The 16,619-nt window shown below is 40.4% G+C and overlaps 2 protein-coding genes and 1 long non-coding RNA gene across 3 annotated transcripts in view; 2 read left to right on the top strand and 1 right to left on the bottom strand.

The window, feature by feature from the left end:
• The first annotated feature begins 96 nt into the window (after window positions 1-96).
• ift22 (intraflagellar transport 22 homolog (Chlamydomonas)) lies at window positions 97-2,141 on the top strand. The gene is made up of 5 exons (XM_084007625.1): window positions 97-361; window positions 1,109-1,191; window positions 1,435-1,521; window positions 1,603-1,805; window positions 1,888-2,141. Exons 1-5 carry the CDS (start codon window positions 323-325, stop codon window positions 2,034-2,036), a joined length of 561 nt encoding a protein of 186 aa, XP_083863751.1. The 5' UTR covers window positions 97-322; the 3' UTR covers window positions 2,037-2,141.
• A 62-nt stretch (window positions 2,142-2,203) lies between these two features.
• Window positions 2,204-3,451, bottom strand: LOC311011994 (ATP synthase subunit g, mitochondrial-like). The gene is made up of 3 exons (XM_084007253.1): window positions 3,333-3,451; window positions 2,878-3,038; window positions 2,204-2,392 (listed from the first exon to the last, which is right to left on the bottom strand). The coding sequence occupies exons 1-3, from the start codon at window positions 3,382-3,384 to the stop codon at window positions 2,294-2,296; spliced, it is 312 nt and encodes a 103-aa protein (XP_083863379.1). The 5' UTR covers window positions 3,385-3,451; the 3' UTR covers window positions 2,204-2,293.
• A 1,193-nt stretch (window positions 3,452-4,644) lies between these two features.
• Window positions 4,645-16,619, top strand: part of LOC311012155 — a 54,641-nt gene continuing 42,666 nt past the window's right edge. The window contains exon 1 of the long non-coding RNA XR_014596996.1: window positions 4,645-4,882. This is a non-coding gene — a long non-coding RNA (uncharacterized lncRNA). The remainder of the gene's footprint in view (window positions 4,883-16,619) is intronic.

Raw genomic sequence — 16,619 nt, 5'->3', positions numbered from 1 at the left:
TAGGCGGAACTAACTTTGATTAAAGTTGTGAACGGCCAATGAATAGTGGAAACGGAAAGAGACTGGTTGAAACCATAGAAACGAAAAAGAAGTTTACTGCCGTGGTAGCCCAAAACCATCCTTGTTTAACAACAGTTTACGGAGACTATTAACAATTTGTTGGGTGAATCTCAAAACCCACCACACCATTCTTTACACGTATACCTACATTAGAACTGCGCGTTATTTAACTTGTTTGGGTACCGTAGTTTAGCATTGCCAGAGCGTCTTCGGTCGAAGCTAGCTGGCCGGCTAACGTTACTTTAACGCTGCGAAATTGGAAATGTTCAACGTAAAAATACTCTTTATTGGTCCCAGTGAGGTACGTATGCCTTCCGTCCGTGATGACGTAATCCTATATTTACTGATGGATTTCAACAGATAAGTGTAGATAACCCGATAATAGTTTTAACAGAAGATAAACTGTTACTAGAGGTTTCGAGCGCCTGTGTACGGGTTTCTAAAGGTGACAACTGACTTTGCAGGTTTATTTTTTCCATAAAAACAGCAACATATGAAAAGCTTATGATACATTGTTATTGAGCTAACTAATCCAACATCATGTGACTGTGTAAATAAGCTCCAACTCGGTATTAAAATCCTGCTTACATATGGTTTTAGTAATATTTACTTATTATTATACATAATATTGAAAATGTAATTCTCTCTGCATCAGGATTACGTTTACTTGTGGTTCAAATACATCTTGGGAGTATTGCTTGTACGTGTGCCTGTTGCACAAAACGTTAAGTAAAAGTAGGACACACCGTCATGCAGGAAAAGCACAGGTGTAACTAATTACGCTAGTGATGACTCTGTTCCCTTCACTAAGACTTAAGTTATACTGCCAAGCTATGACAGCATAATACCAGAGCCCTGCAACTGCACCATGTAACCCGGACAGCATCCCAGAATGCATCGATTGAGATCAATGACACCTGTGCTTTTCTAACCATGACAAATTGAAATGTGTTATTAAAATGTACTAACATTTGAAAAAAATATTGCATTTATATTATATTTATGCACAGATTATAACCAAAATTACTTCTGAACTCATGTTTTTCAGAGTGGGAAAACGGTTCTTGCCAATTTTCTCTCAGACACAGCAGAAAACGTGGGAGGTGAATACAGACCTACTCAAGGAGCAAGGTACAAACCCTGTGTCAACTTTACTGCTTTCCACGTGGGGCACAGTTTACACGGACACGTTAAATCCCCGATAAGATGGAAATGACATGATTTAACAAGTTGTCTTGGGCATTGTTTTAAATGTGTAAAAGCAATTACCCCCATGATAAGGCGATTAAAGCAACATCAAATCTATTTTGCCTTGAGAAGTATTATAATTGGAAGTTAGAATAACAACATGCAGCTGTTTTCTCCTGTTTCAAGGATAATGGAATTTGAATCACAACCCGAAGGCAGTGGTGACGTCGCAAAATGTGAGGTTGAACTTTGGGACTGTTCAGGCGATTTTAAGTAAGTTAAATATCAAATAAATTAAATGTTTTTAGTGTATAATACCCAGATGTTGATGCAGAGTATATGCTCTTCATACAGATTTGAATCATGCTGGCCGGCATTGATAAAGGACTCCAGCGGCGTGGTGATTATTTTTAATCCCGACGTTCCAAGTCACCTGAAAGAAATAGAGACGTGGCATTCGATGTTCATCGCCTCCCAGGGTTTGCTGGACAACCAGTGTTTACTCATGGCTCATCACAAACCTGGCAGCGGAGTAGAAGACGAACGGCTGCCTTTAGGTATTTCCACCGCATGCATCCCAAATCTGTCATAGGAATCATTATTATTTCTGGGCTAACGCTGTTCATTCATTTGATGCAGCCTCGCATTTGGGCAGACTGCCGCTTATTCACTCCAACCTGGAGGAGGAACCAGAGGATGTGAGGCAAGCTTTCTGCAGATACTTGGGAAATGTTCTAAATACAATGTCGGAAAGTCGAGAGCGAGAGGAGATGTCCATCATCACGTAGCAGCAAAATCTACTAAATATGCAGTTTAATGAGGAATTATTTTGTTGGCAACTTCCAAAACCCTTTGCAAACATTTAAGCAAAAATATTTTCCGACCGTAAGGCATGTTTGTTCTTTTTTTGGTGTCTTTTTGTGAATAAAAAACAAAAAACAAAAAACAAACTCACTTCTCTGACTATAGACATCGTTTATTTAAAATTGTGTGCAGGTTGTTTGTGACAATATGAAGTGCAAGCGGAGAAATAACAACATTAAATTTAGACATCGTATCCAATAATGCCTCCTTTGCCGATGCACTCTCCAATGTAGAACCACATCAGCACCTCAGTGGCCACGAGTCCGTTCCTCAAGGCATCCTACAAAACACAAAAACATAATCCCAGTCAAGACAACTTCTTTAAAGACAGTCTAGCGAATTATAAAACAAGTTATGGTAGTTTATATTTAAATAAGTGCTGAAAATATTGTATTAAAGAATAATTGTGCAATAAGTCATTTGACTTCTTTGCACAAAACTTGTTTTTGTAATTTTAGGAGTGTTTTTCCACTCATTTTCCACTAAACTAAATGAGATGGCCTGTATAATTCATTACGCTGATAGTTTATTCATGTGGCCTACAAAGTTTACTTCTATTGTCTTATACAATTATTCAGTCTCTTCAATTGTAGATGCAGGTAAACCAACAATCCCTTTTGTGTATAAAGTGTGCAGCGAACTAAAACTGGTATTTTTTTTCCATCTTTATTTTGGACCACTGACTAAAAGGCTGTAACAGGATTCCAATATTGATACATCTACAGACACAAAAGGCCAGTAATTCTCAAACTTGTAGGGACTGACCTTGACTGTGGTTTGCGCCAGGCGTCCTGACTGGAAGCTCTTGATGAGGCCCGATGCTGCTTCTATGGCTTTGGGGATTTCAGCAGGGGACGGCGGGACGAGCTCCACACGAGCGTAGTGCCAGAAGGTCGCTAGTCGGGGTTTGGAGTATGTGACAGCGGCTGCAAGCGGCACAAACACAAACTCAGTCGGTAACGGCATTATCTAAGGAGCAGCGAAGTCAAAGGCCACAGAGCCATTTTACCTTTCCTTAACAACTATCTACAACAAAACGCCACACGTTTCTTCAACATTGTGCAGTGGATGAATCGAGTATTGACGCCTGAGCTTACCAGAGGTCACACAGAAGTTGTACAGGTGCAACAACGTAAGCTAGCTGGTGCTACACGGTTTACCCCACTCCCTCAGTTTATAATTTATAAAATAAAAATAAAAATAAGGATAAGTTAACTCACCACCGAGTAAAGTTGGTACCTTTGCAACGAGTTTCTGTGCTGCCTGAGCCATAGTGAAAACCTGTGCTCAGGAAACCAGAAGCGGAAAGAAGTAGGAAAATGTCGTGTAAGGTTTCCGGGTCGTTGATTTCAAAATAAAAGATGTTAAGAGAAATGCGATTAATATATTTTTTTCAAAATAAAATATCTGGAAAACATAATAATTTATATATATATATATATATATATATATATATATATATATATATATATATAAAAAAAAAATACATGTCATATATGCGGCACATAATTGATTTGGGCCAATTGATGTAGTGTAAATGTAGCCACAGAAGCTGGATGACAAACTGCACCATCAGCTTATTTATTTCTATAAGGCTATTCAAAGTACTTTATAAGACAAAGACACAAGCTGGTATTAAACAAAAAACAACTAAACTAAATTAAAGAAATACATGTATAATGCGAATCAATCAAAGGACAGGAGATGTTGTGATGTTTGTTTCCCTTTAACCATTGTTTCAGGTGTTCAGAGGAAATTAATACTAGACTGCCAAGAGGATGATATTCAATGATATGATGATCCAAAAATTGCCCCACAAAATTGGTTATTAGGGCCCTCCTAGTCTAACTTCTAAGAATATATCAAAATTGGACATAAAAGCTGTTAAGATGGTCTCATCCACCAAATCATTATAGAGTACAATGCCGAAACAGAACCATCTTGCCTCCTGTAGTGGACATGTAGTGTAATTAGATTTTCAAAGGTTAAATCACTAGAGGGTGCTCTCTTATCAGTTACGACACCAGAGAGGGATAAATACTTGTCTTTTTTTAAACTCCAATCACACACGGAACAGTTTATACTGCAAAAGCATTGGTTGAACAGTATTTAAAATGTAAAATACTATTTTTATATCGAATGTCTTTTGGATGGAGGGTGGTTGCCAGTGTTCTATGTTTTTTTTTTTAATTGTATAATCATGTCTCTTGTTGCGTAATGCACTTTAGTGTTTAAGCACATGTAATGAAGTGTGCTATATAGCAGAGGTGTTGAAAGTACAGACATTATTTACTCAAGTAGAAGTACAGATACTTGTGTTCAAACAGACTCTGGTAACAGTAGGAGGAGGCCTACTGATTCAATGTATTTACTCAAGTAAAAGTGAAAACGTTTGCTGTGTTCAGGACACTTCATCAACAAAGAACATTTGGATTCCACATGTAGGTGCAAGGCCCAGATAATCAGCAGGGTGCAAAGCGACACACTTTTCTGCCAATGGTTTAATAGTCCTACAGGTGGCGGTAATGCTCCAAGAAACATAGCAATGGGCAGAGAAGAAGAATGCAAGCTAGCAAACATGAATAAAAAACAATACAGGTTTTACATTTAAAAAACGTTTTTCTACGGAAGGACGTGTATTGTGTATATACAGAGGTACACAATGCGTTTTGCTGAGTAACAGTGAATGTAAACAGAACTTTATTTCCATCTCCACAAGACAGCATTGTCTTTCTCTCGGCAAAGAAAGCAAATCAACTATTTCTTTAAGGTAAGAGCAGAATACACGTCAAGACAAAAAAAAAAAAAAACAATATATAATTGCTGGCTTTAAGCCGACATATTTAGTAATAACTTACTAACCTTCTGAAAAGGGCAGGGGGATTAACTTCAATTCTTTCATTAAAAATGATAAGACACTAATTTTAAGGAGCATAAAACCCTGTGTGCCCTTCAGATTCTACACAGTGAATACTGTGTGAGTCATAGAAACAAACTAAGATGGACAGAAATATACAAAGACACACAGGAAAGGAGCCTGCAGTGAGTCAATCTTGCCTTTCATGGACTAAAAACTTCAGATGAGATTCAAACAAATGACATCATTGCCTCAGCCGTGGCAATCAACACAGACAGAGACACATTTGGTGATAGAGCAGCTGTACAGGCAAGTAATCAGTATTAGTCCTCCAGGGTATGGAGACAAATCTGTGGGGGAAGTTTCAAGTTTATTGCCAAGAGTGAGCTGATGAAGTAATTTGTTTCAGTATTTAGCTACTTCAGAATTTGAAACCAAACCGATTCATTCATTGCATTCCCCGTCTGTTCGTTGTAATTACCATCTTTATCCTGATCTCTCTCTTTCTTCTGTCGGTGATATGTCCTGATTGAGAATCTTGTATCCACACACCAGAACAGTTTGTAGATATCGCATCAGAAACAGTCAGCCGTTTCCAACATTTATATACTGTATAAAAATCAAATTGATCTTGTGCACGCTCTAATTAGATTTGGCTTCCCTGCTCGATACATTTTATCTGCGGCCGTGCAGTGAGAGCAGAGGATTATTGTGTGTATTTGCATATCGGATAAAGCTTTAAAACTTTAAAGCTTTAAAATGCACCGAAGCTGGGGTGCGTTCCCTTCTGAAAGTTCATTTGTGATCTGATCGCCCAGCAAATCCCCATTTTGTTTTGTATCAAGTGAAACCTTGAGCGTTAAAGCTGCTTAAGTCAATATTTTACTTTGAGGATCAAATGACTATCTAGTACTGAAGAGGTTATGAACTGCAGGTTTTAAATGATTCATATTTTATGTATTATTATTTGTAATTGGTGGTTAATGGTTCCCTCTGACCGTCATGTGTGAATACAGCTGATATAATTAAAGGAGCTGCTCTTCCTCTTAAACCACCAGTGTTAAGAGAGAACACGTTTACAGAGTTGGATGTAATGATTTCATCCTGAATGTTTTCACACGGAGCTACAAACTGTGTGATGATGCAGGCGCGCTGCACCATCCGCAAACTGTAATGTCAACCAGACACTCGCCAAACCTAAACTTAACTTCTCAGGGAATATGACAGGAAACACAAAAGAGTCTTGTTGAAGTCTAAGCAGCTCGAAGGCTGCAATTATGGCAGAAATCCCAGCTCCTCGTTATCTCCGTGTGCGTTCGCAGCGATAATGTGACCATTGTGTCAGAGCACAGAGCTAATAAGAATCATGAGCCTCGCTACGTATATCTTGAATTACAGAATCATCTTTCTTACGTTCCTCACTTATAGCCAGAGGCTCCAGGTGAGACAAGCAAGCTGATACGAAGTCATTACTTCTCTAGTGGAGGGAGCCAGGTGACGTGGTGGTTGAGTTAGTTCCACAACAATCCTTGTCTTTTCAGTAGCATTATGTTTTCGGTACCTTATAATGAGCTTTTAGATCTGGAAACCAAGAGGATCCTCCTGTTTCTAGAGTAGCCCAGAATGGACAAAACAAACATTGCATTGTTTCCCCCGTTTTCTGCATTTTCACATTTCTGCGTTGGCCACTGTAGTTCTCTACACGCTTAACGCACGGGAGGAGTTTCTGTTGTTTGCAATCTGCAATCTCACCACTAGATGCCGCTGCTTCTATACACACTGCACCTTTAAGTCAGTGTTTTCTCTCTGCGAAAAGGTGCACATTGTGACCCGATATCTGACCGGGTCTGTGTGCTCAGTAATACCAGTAAGTTACAAGGTTGCTGATCTCGCTGTCTGTTTCTGTTTCAGTTTTATGTCTCCCCCGCTGATCTGCTAATGGGTGATCTGCCTGACTGCTATACTCTGCTGTTGTCAACAACCTATGTGCAGCATGTGCATTGATGTCCACCGTGATTTATTTTCTTGGAGCGATGGGCTCATTTTTCTTTTGACACATGCAGTATGATGATTGCACACCGATGATTTAGATACGGCTGAATTATTGGGCTGCGATCGTTTTGCAAGACATTTGTCTCTGGGTGGTTGCAGGAGTGGGTCCTATTGGCTCAGTAAAAACTGATCTATTGTTGAGAATAATAATTACATTACTCTTGTGAATGTAAAGCTGAATGTTGTGTTGCACAAAACCCATTCACACTGATATTTCCCTCTAATATGGGATATATTTAGAGGAAACTCAACATGGCTTTTCCTCGGCTACCATTGCTGGCTGTATATCACATTAACACACCCAAATCATCTTTCATAAGCCCCAATCTTTTCACCCCAGCATTCATCTGTAGCCATTCCTCTGAGGTTAAAAAAAAGAAAATGTATCATTACTCCTAAGTTTATTTTGTGCTCTGCTTGCAGCGAGCGAGTGATGAATTCAGAGCTTATGGCATTTTTTCATGCGTTTCCATGCTTGACCATAAATATGAGCATTAATCCTAAATGCTCAGCATCAAAACAAACAAGTAAAACATACAAAGTTTGTCCAACTAATGGCGCTAATAAGATAAAACTTCTGGCATACAGAAGTGCTCGGGTCAGAGAGCACAGCCATAAGCTTCCTCCGAGTTTGCAAAGCCTACTTTGCACACTGGAACCAATTAAAGTGCCTCAAATTGCCTCAGACTGTATGTTGTTTACCTCATTCCTGTTTCTCTCAAGCATGCTTCATTAGACATTCAGAGGTTAAAAGTATAGCCCGAGTCCTATCAGGATTGTCTAAATCCATGTGTTGAGTCTGAAAACATATTATAGCATCTTTTAATATTTGACACTTTTGGCCCAGTTTTATCGCATGTGATGAATGGTTTCTGTAATGGATCAGCAGGATCATGTCACAAACAAGCTTGACACATACTTTTAAATGATTTATTTCTGTATTGAACACAGATTGTGTACACACACACACACACACACACACACACACACACACACACACACACACACACACACACACACACACACACAGCTGTTGCTGAGGTTTCTCTCACATAGGGAAGATGATCTGTTGTCACGCGAACTGGCTTCTCCTTCAGTTACAGCTGTGGTTTTTACTGTCTTTACTTGAAAGAAAAAGCACTGGTGCATTAATGATTTTATAAGGTCAAAGTCAAAATAGAGCACATTTCATGAAGCTGGCAAGATTGGACAGTTTGAGCTTGTGGGAGTGGGTAACTGTATGTACCTGTGAGAAATGAGAATGTTATGTAAGCGTTTGTGTTGACGCCGACGTTGTGTACAAATGTTTATATGGGGAAGTTAACGTGGAGATTCTGTGTGCTGATACAACAGGCCAGATGACAAACAGGTACATGACTCACGGCTGCAGAATCCCGACAGGAAACAGAGGATGTGGTGCTAAAAATCTCCCCGATTATCTTCTTTTGCAGATGAGGTATGACAACAAAAAGGGGGGGAATACAAAGCTGTTAAACATCTTGTTTAGTTCAATATGTCGTATTTTTATGTTTTCCCAACAATTCCTTTAATTCTCCACGGTTGAAATGACAAAACAATTACTGCACCTTTGTATTTCCTCCAATGTTTACAGGATATTTGGGGAGTGAAATCTTGGTTTTAGCAATAAGCTAAAGGGTTTTTTGAAGGAGCTGCAGTCTTTGGCGCAAAGTGCTGTGCTGTCGGTTGTTCTTACATAATGATTAGACAATTATGAATAATAAACAGGGCTCGGTCATTATCCATGTTGGAACAATACTCCAGGGAGATTCAAAGCAAACTTGATGTCCTGCTTCATTTCTTGATTAGAGAAGCAAAGTATTAGGACATGGTGTGAAGATGGTGAGGACGAACGCAGCTAAAAATATTCTCCTTATTAAAGATGAAAGCACCTTCTGAGTCTGAATAGAAGTGAAGTATACCACTAACCACAGAATATTCATTCAGGTGTTTACTTTTACGTGCTCAGAGGAAAACAGTTGCATAAAAGACAGTGTCAATTGCAAGGCCTGACATTGAATTGGGTCTGTTTGCAATTTATGTCATCATCAGCAGCAGCAAACGTCACACCCTTGGAGCAGATATAATAAAGATGTTTTTTAAGTGGTTAGTTAAGCAGCAGCTGGTGTGTAAATAGCTAATGGAAGCTTGTTAAGATGATGATTCTTTACTTCATTAAAGGTGGAAAGCTACAGAAGAAATAGAAAAAAACTTCTTCAACCCTTCTGAGTTACATTATTATACGTTAAAGGTGCTAAACTTGAAATTCAGAGCACATTGTTGATGGAGAGATTGCCTCCCCATGATTTTCAACTTGGTGACAGTAGAGCCGGCAGCTAGCAGCCAACAGTATTCTTAGAAACCAATAAGGGCTCAGATCTTTAAGGAACCTTGTGAGGTCCGTTGTTTTTGACCACAGCCACGCTGCGGCAGCTTGGGGATTCAGGATGTTATTGTGCGTGTGTGTGTGTGTCTGTGTGTGTGTGTATTGGAAACATGAAACAAGTTTAATGAAGAAGTCAACAGGAAAACAAATGGACTGATTGTTCAAAAAGAAAGTTACTCTGTCATGTAAAGAGTAATTTGATCCTTAGCTCCGCTATTTACCCCACTATGTTTGCACTGTTCGGGCTGTTAGCACTATATTTGGTTGCCACCGGCAGCATTTAACATTCTCAATTACTGGGCTTGTTCAAAGGCATGTTTAACATATTCTGCTCGTAGCGCCGAAACAAACTGTATAAAGGCATGTCAAACACTTATTGAAGTGCACCGCAAACGAGTCTTCCTGGAACCTTCGTGCAGTCCGATGTAGACAGTACAACTGGAAAAACTCTGCTCCTGTGATCTTTTTGTAATACCAAACCAACAGAAGTAGATTTCCTCCATCATCATCATTACAGCGAGAGGGTTGTGTTCAGAAGGGATTTGTGGCCACGTTTATGTGAGTTCTGTGCTTCCTCGGCTCTGGAGAATGGCCTTGATGGAGCAGTAAAGAACTAATGACACCCTCACTCGGAGAAAACACTTCTACGCTAGCTATATATTGCTGCCGATGCAAGAGCTCATGAATTAACAGTGTTATGGCAAGTAGCACCAATATTTCCATTCAATGTTGCTGTTTCCATACAACGTTCCTAATGCAATATTTCAAAAAACATGGGAATGTAATCATGGCCAAAGACACATTAACACACATAAATCACATTCGTAACGTTGCTGTTTCTAGAGGGCCTAACTCCGGTTCCTGCTGAACTGAGCCAGTGTTTGTTTAACTTGTAACTGTTATCAGCTCAGTAGGCACTGGAGGTTGAGCCCAGGTACCTGCACCACCTCACTTTCACCAAAAGGGTAAACAAACAACAGGTAGGCCTGATACTGTTACAGTCTGGACACGAAAAAAAAAGGAAACAGTCACTCTTAACACAACAGAGTATATCGCTAAAATGTATTCCACTCATTTTATTATCAAGCTATGATTTATAGCACATTAAATATACCATAACTCTTGATAATCCACATCCACAACCACCGTGAGCACCAGATATTCATATACAATATAGGATGGAGGTGGAAATCTATGAGATCCCAATACCCACAAAACTAGATACCACCAGTTATTTATCTTTGTAATATAGTTGAATTGTATTTAATGCACATATTTGACTTCTCTCCAACTTCCCTGTAATTCTGCCAAAACAATTCCAATAATAATAGCTATTTCTGTATCGTACGTTTCAAAACATGAAAAAAGTACAACACAGGATTAGAATAAGAAAGCAATAAGTGCAATAATTCTAAACATAAAAGCAGAAATATACTTAAAAGCAAAATAAACATGCATGTTTAAATATTCTTTATTGAATGATGTTAATGTGTGGCATTGTGTGGTCAAGCTCCATTTACCAAAGTCTCTTTCACTGCATGCACACACAGACATATATATAGACACACACAATCAGCGTTTGCTTTCACGACCACCCAGACAGTAAATGAGCTCAGGAATCACAATTACATCGCTACTTGTTTTCCTGATGGGACATTTCCTGTACTTCCTTCCTGTGTGAGTAAGCCTCCCCTCCTCCTGCCTGGTTTCTTACCCATCTCCCCCTTCTCAGGATCCTGGTTGTCTTCTTGCCTCAGAGTGAGCAAAATATGCTGTTTTTTCCCTCCATCTGTTTTCAAGAAAAAGGAAAAAAGGGATGATCAGAGCAGACATAACATGTAGCTGATAACATATATGATGCTTGTTCCAATGACTTGAATGGTTTGCTAGGAAATGCCACAAAACGAGTCACAAAACCAATATATTTTGTAAAACCAATGTCGTTATTGTGTGAGTGTGAAGTGGTGCAGATGAACCACAAAACCGAACAATATTTTCGCTGTTCATCTATAGTGGTTCGTTATAATGGTTCAGGATGACTGTGGCTCAGAGGTAGAGCGCCTCATTGGAACATTGGCGGTTCGATCCCTCATTAATGTAGCAAAGAGGGCTATATAAATGCACTTTATAAATGCGAATCCATTGTATTGGCTCAGCTTCCATGTTGATTTCTTACAGCTGTTATAACAGTGGGAGGTGAAAGCTGGAAAGGCTTGTGAGGAGCGGAACTTAGCCACTGTGAACACAGGCGTGACTGAACTGTTCACGGAGCGAGCTAAGTCCTGCCCCTCCAGCAAACTCTGCACAAGCACACGCTGAAAGCATCTGGAGGAAGCTGCCTCGACACAGTTCGACATTTTCGGAGATATGCCTATTAGCTTATTGCCGAGCATCAGACAAAAAGATTGATACCACTCGCGTGTGTGCATTGCTACGGTGAGCAGCCAGCTAGCCTAGCTTAGCTTAGCACGACTGGCAATGAGGAGGAAACAGCTGTAGCCTGGCTCTATCCAAAGGTAACAAAGTTCACCTGCCAGTGGCTCTAAAGCTTGCCAATTAACATATAATGTTTGTTCAATATATACAAGACCTGGGGTCTTGTCCTCACCCTGAAGCTACAGGCAAACAGTGAAGACTTCAGCACCGGGCCAAGAAATTGTACATAATCCCTGTTTTTTTTTCTATGCTTACTTATTTGTCAGGATTAAACAAACAAGATCTGACATGTTCATTTATGAGAATTAAATATGGCACGTGAAAAATTGTCCCTTTGGGGCGGAGCTGGGCTAGCTGTTTCCAGCGTTTTATGCTAAGCTAAGATAACAAGCAGCTTAATGTACCGTAGAGAGAGTAATCAATCTAACTCTTGACACAAAAGGCACGTATTTCAACATGTCAAACTTTTCCTGTAAACATGCCTGAATGTATGCTTTTGTGAGAACACATTTAGAATAGGAGTTCCTGTAAACATGGGTGTTGCCGGGCAGCCGTCGGGTTTTGGACACTGGCGTGGGTCTCAGCTGTAGCTGGTTGGAAATCCCTGGCAATGTGATTTACATTACATCACAACCAAATCACTCTGCCAGGAATCCCTCCAGCTAAACCAACCATTCAGTGTATTCGAAGACGGGGACGAGGGGGGGTAGAGAAAATGACAAGAAAACAGATGGATGTTGTGGTGAAAGTAGGTTGCAGGGGAGCACAGAGAGAGAGACGGGCTGCAGCTGCAGGTGTCCATCTGAGCACACGTCAGCTTGGCAAAGCACCTTTACCCCCTCATCACTATGTAATTATCAGAAATACACACTCACACACACACACGCATTTTAAATGTTAACACCATGCGTGCCTGTGAGCAGAGTTGGCCGAGTTCTTTCATTGACGCACCTGGACAAACAGCATTTTGAAATCTATACGCCGTCATTGATTGTAGTCACGTAGGCAGGTGTGTTTCTGAGACTCTGTGGGAGTCAGACGGGCTAAAGCATAAACGTCTAGGTGCTGTGCAGGACTGTGTGGGCTGCAGGTTCGGATGTCAGGGAGTTCAGCCTCATATTGCTTTAGTCTCACACAAGGAAACCATACAAATGATCTTTTCGGGCAGCCCGACCGATTAAAGCAGTTTTTCTGTATAAAGGTGTATATTCAAACCCACTGCCTGTCTCTGAGTCCTCTGTTATGAGTGTCTGAGGTGCTTGAAGTCTTTATTTGCAGCCTGTATCTTCATTCAAAAGAGTCAAAATCAAAAGATTTTCCCTCTTTTTTTTTCACACTCGGCGCAGGCTAAAGCTACGTGCGTGATGTTCCTGCATTTGCTGCCACAGGCTTCCTGCCACGAAGCACTTGAGTGTGTTGGTAATGACAGAAGGAAAAAACAAAAAAGAGGGAAGTAACAGAAGAGTTGGTACAGTTAAGCACCAGCATTGCAGACATCCGTTATTCAGTAGGACATCCGACCCTTTCTGCACAGTAATTATCTTTTATTCTGAGGAAAGTGACAACCTCAGCCTCCTTTCTAAGCTGTGAGAGGACACAAGGAGGTGAAGAACATTTTGTTCCAACGGGAAAGTATGAGCATCCAATCCAGAACGTACAGAAGCATTTCTCTCCCTCTGACGCTGATATTCTTATGTTTCTGCTGCTACTGGTTATAACTTATAACTTTTATAACATGTTTATCATCTTGAAACAACATTTCGACTTTGTGCATTTGATGTCCAAGCTATACAAGTAAATAATGGCAACCAGGTGGTCAAACACCTTGAGACATAATACAAAAACTGTATTGTATTGTATAAGCAACTACTTTCAGTAAGAAAACATAAAAAAAAAAAGCCACTGCACATTAAATTAGTGACTAGCTGCTGAACATTAAGGAACATTTAGCAGCTAAACTATATTATAGGAGATGGTGGAGACCAAAACAGTTTATATTGCACTTAAATTGTTCAGGTGACCAGGAACACATCTGGGTGATTGTATTGTTGGATGTGGAAATAGCAAACTGTTCACCATATCAATTTAAAAGGTGAGAATATGTCAACATTTTGTTTACAGCACGTTTCCACGACCCCACAAAGTCTGTTAACGCAGGTTTTAATTGCTTTTCTTTGGTGGAAAACAGTGATAAGCCGTTCTGTAATTGAAGTGTCTCTCCTCTGGTTTTTTTCGCTGCAGCAATTTTCTACTTTACCTCAAAAGTGTCTTGTCCTCTGTCATGTTTATCTGCATTCAAAGCTGGCTGACAACAATAGCCCCGAGCTTGTCTGTTTCAAGGCTCTACTTTCGCAGACAGTCACAGTAACTCAATAACTCAGCCTGTCTGCCTGTCGCACTCTCTCCATCTGTTAACTGTCGGCCTAAAGTAGTGTTGTTGAAAAGCGATGTGCACTAATACTAAATTTAAAGTGGCAAGACTGACAAATTTGAGGTTTTTGGACGCTGAAAATAACGAAAACAGAAGCACCCCAAAGCTAGAAAAATAAAATCCAAATTTCCCTTAATTTTAACCTCGAAATGGGGATCACATGTCTCACGAACAACACACTCACATGAGGGCATTGAAGTAAAGTCTTGTATTTATAGCTCGTTCACTCCTCGCCTGTGGCTGCCTCTCGGCTATGGCTGTTTGACAGCTAAATGAGAAACAATTGTCTTGGCCGAGCTCCAGACCGCCCAAGCTACTCAACAACAGCAGGAAGTACATACATGACTAATGCCCTCCACTCCATTTCTCTTTTTTGCCGTTCTCATTTTTACGTCCTTCGTTCTTAAGAAATAAGACTGGAGGGGCAACGCCGTCCACCCGAACTCATGACAAAGAGATCGAGGCTGACGAAGAGTCGACTAATGAGGCCAAAACACGTGGTGATTGCATCAGCGCCTGAAGCTCATCCTCTCTCAGCAGAAAGCAATAACCAAATCCCTATATATCCACAAGTGCTGGCATGTTCTTTGGACCGACAGTTAGAACATTCGCAGAAAATTGCTTCCCCTCGCCATCCTTTCATCAGGCATGTTTGAAACATGTTCTCCACCTGGGAATGCATTAAACCTCGATGCCGAACACATAGATTTGCCTCGTGGAGCCCAGACGATCTCTGTGTGCTTACCTTTCCACTCTCTGGAGAGCTGCCGTCCAGGGCCCTTCTCTTGTGATTACCCCATGATGTTAACAGCCTCAGCTGTGCTGTATTTTGGCTAGACGCTTCTTTTTTTTGTTTTTTTTGTTTTTGGGACTGGTCCAAGGACACACATGATTGGTCAGAATCTGTTTTACAGATGAGCTTACACATGTTTTATTTATCCTAGTTTGAACTGCAGCGTTCAGTAGCTGCACCTACGCTGCACCTACGTGATGCCCGGTCTGGCCAGTTTGCTCGCAACGTTTAGATATTCAGATTTTTGGATCAGAACTGCGAACTTAAGCTTCACTCCTTTTGTGAACCTATACGGGAGCCGACGTTAGAGCGTGAGGCGTGAAGAGGGAACACACTGATAGGCAGGAAGAGAGGGATAGTGGGCAGAGAGAGAGAGAGAGGGGCAGACACAGGAAAAGAGACTAGAGGGAAGTCAGAGCGAGGAGACGGGACGTATGTGCAGACAGAGGAGCTTCAGAGACTTAACTTCGGAAAGCCTGAAGCTACTTTTCCACAGTTTAGTAAACCAGTGGTAACTCAGCTTTGCTAGGGAAGATGATCCTTCACTTTTTTTGTATAAAGTATGAAACAAAAAGTGATATTAGCTGTTCTGTACATATAAGCTGAGAACACCAAACATGGCCATAGATGGTTTCAGTCATTACAATGAAGCCCTCCTTTTTCATTTCCCCTTCTTTTTCATTCCATAGTTGTACATGTATACACACTATCAACCATCTGACAGACTTTGACAAAACAATAACGTTACTGAGCATTTCAGAAGAATAAACTGCTCAAAAATGTTCTTTGATCTTTTATGTATTGTAGGGAAATAAATCTTCCCCGCTGTGCTTATTATTAGTTATTTAAATCAAATGTTGGGAGTCTCATGTTTCTTGATGCTTCTCCTCCAAATGAAACAGAATGATTTCATAACGAGATACACACTCTCTGCTGGCAGTGGTTTGAAGATTTTCAGCGACCAAACGGCCAAACATAACCCTAGAACATAAATCATTTTCCAGATAAAGCCTCAATTGTCAACATATGTGTAAACCTAAATGAAAAGGCTTAGAATTAGGCCTAATTACAAACCAAAGGATGGTGTACATTTGCCTGTGAAATAAATCAACAAAAATAATTTGGTTGAGGTTTGGCCACTACAGACAAATCACTTTTGCAGAAACTCCTTGCCCACTAAATCTCCTACAGGCCCACGGATCTGGAGGCAAAACAGCCATTAAGGAGCCCTCAACTTTATTTACCTCTCAACATGGTACCGGGGAAACGTAGGCCATTTCAACTTTTTAAAGGGTCCTCTGTGGGCTCAAAGTCTGGGATCAGGCCTGGACTGGAAGACCAAATTAATGCTTTGGCTGCGTGGAAACGAAATAGACCCTTTAACGATGAAGACCTACACATCACATCATCCTGGACGCCCTAAGATACTATAGAGTACAACCGACATGCCAGTTCATCGAATATAAAAACAATAGTCCTTAAAAAGTGGTAAAAACGGCAAAAACTTGTTTTTCTCTGACCATTAAAATGTCAG

Source organism: Eutrigla gurnardus (genome assembly GCF_963514095.1).
Source record: "Eutrigla gurnardus genome assembly, chromosome: 4".
NCBI lineage: Eukaryota > Metazoa > Chordata > Actinopteri > Perciformes > Triglidae > Eutrigla > Eutrigla gurnardus.
Note: the sequence above shows the minus strand (reverse complement) of the source record. Positions and strands in the feature narration are given on the sequence as shown.

Excerpts from the sequence above, each read along its gene's own strand:
- LOC311011994 (XM_084007253.1), bottom strand. The coding sequence starts at position 3,384 with ATGGCTCAGGCAGCACAGAAACTCGTTGCAAAGGTACCAACTTTACTC. Across the intron at positions 3,039-3,332 it reads GGTACCAACTTTACTCGGTG|CCGCTGTCACATACTCCAAA; the intron begins GTGAGTTAACTT and ends TGCCGCTTGCAG. Across the intron at positions 2,393-2,877 it reads TGGCGCAAACCACAGTCAAG|GATGCCTTGAGGAACGGACT; the intron begins GTCAGTCCCTAC and ends TGTGTTTTGTAG.
- ift22 (XM_084007625.1), top strand. The coding sequence starts at position 323 with ATGTTCAACGTAAAAATACTCTTTATTGGTCCCAGTGAG. Across the intron at positions 1,522-1,602 it reads GACTGTTCAGGCGATTTTAA|ATTTGAATCATGCTGGCCGG; the intron begins GTAAGTTAAATA and ends CTCTTCATACAG. Across the intron at positions 1,806-1,887 it reads AGACGAACGGCTGCCTTTAG|CCTCGCATTTGGGCAGACTG; the intron begins GTATTTCCACCG and ends CATTTGATGCAG.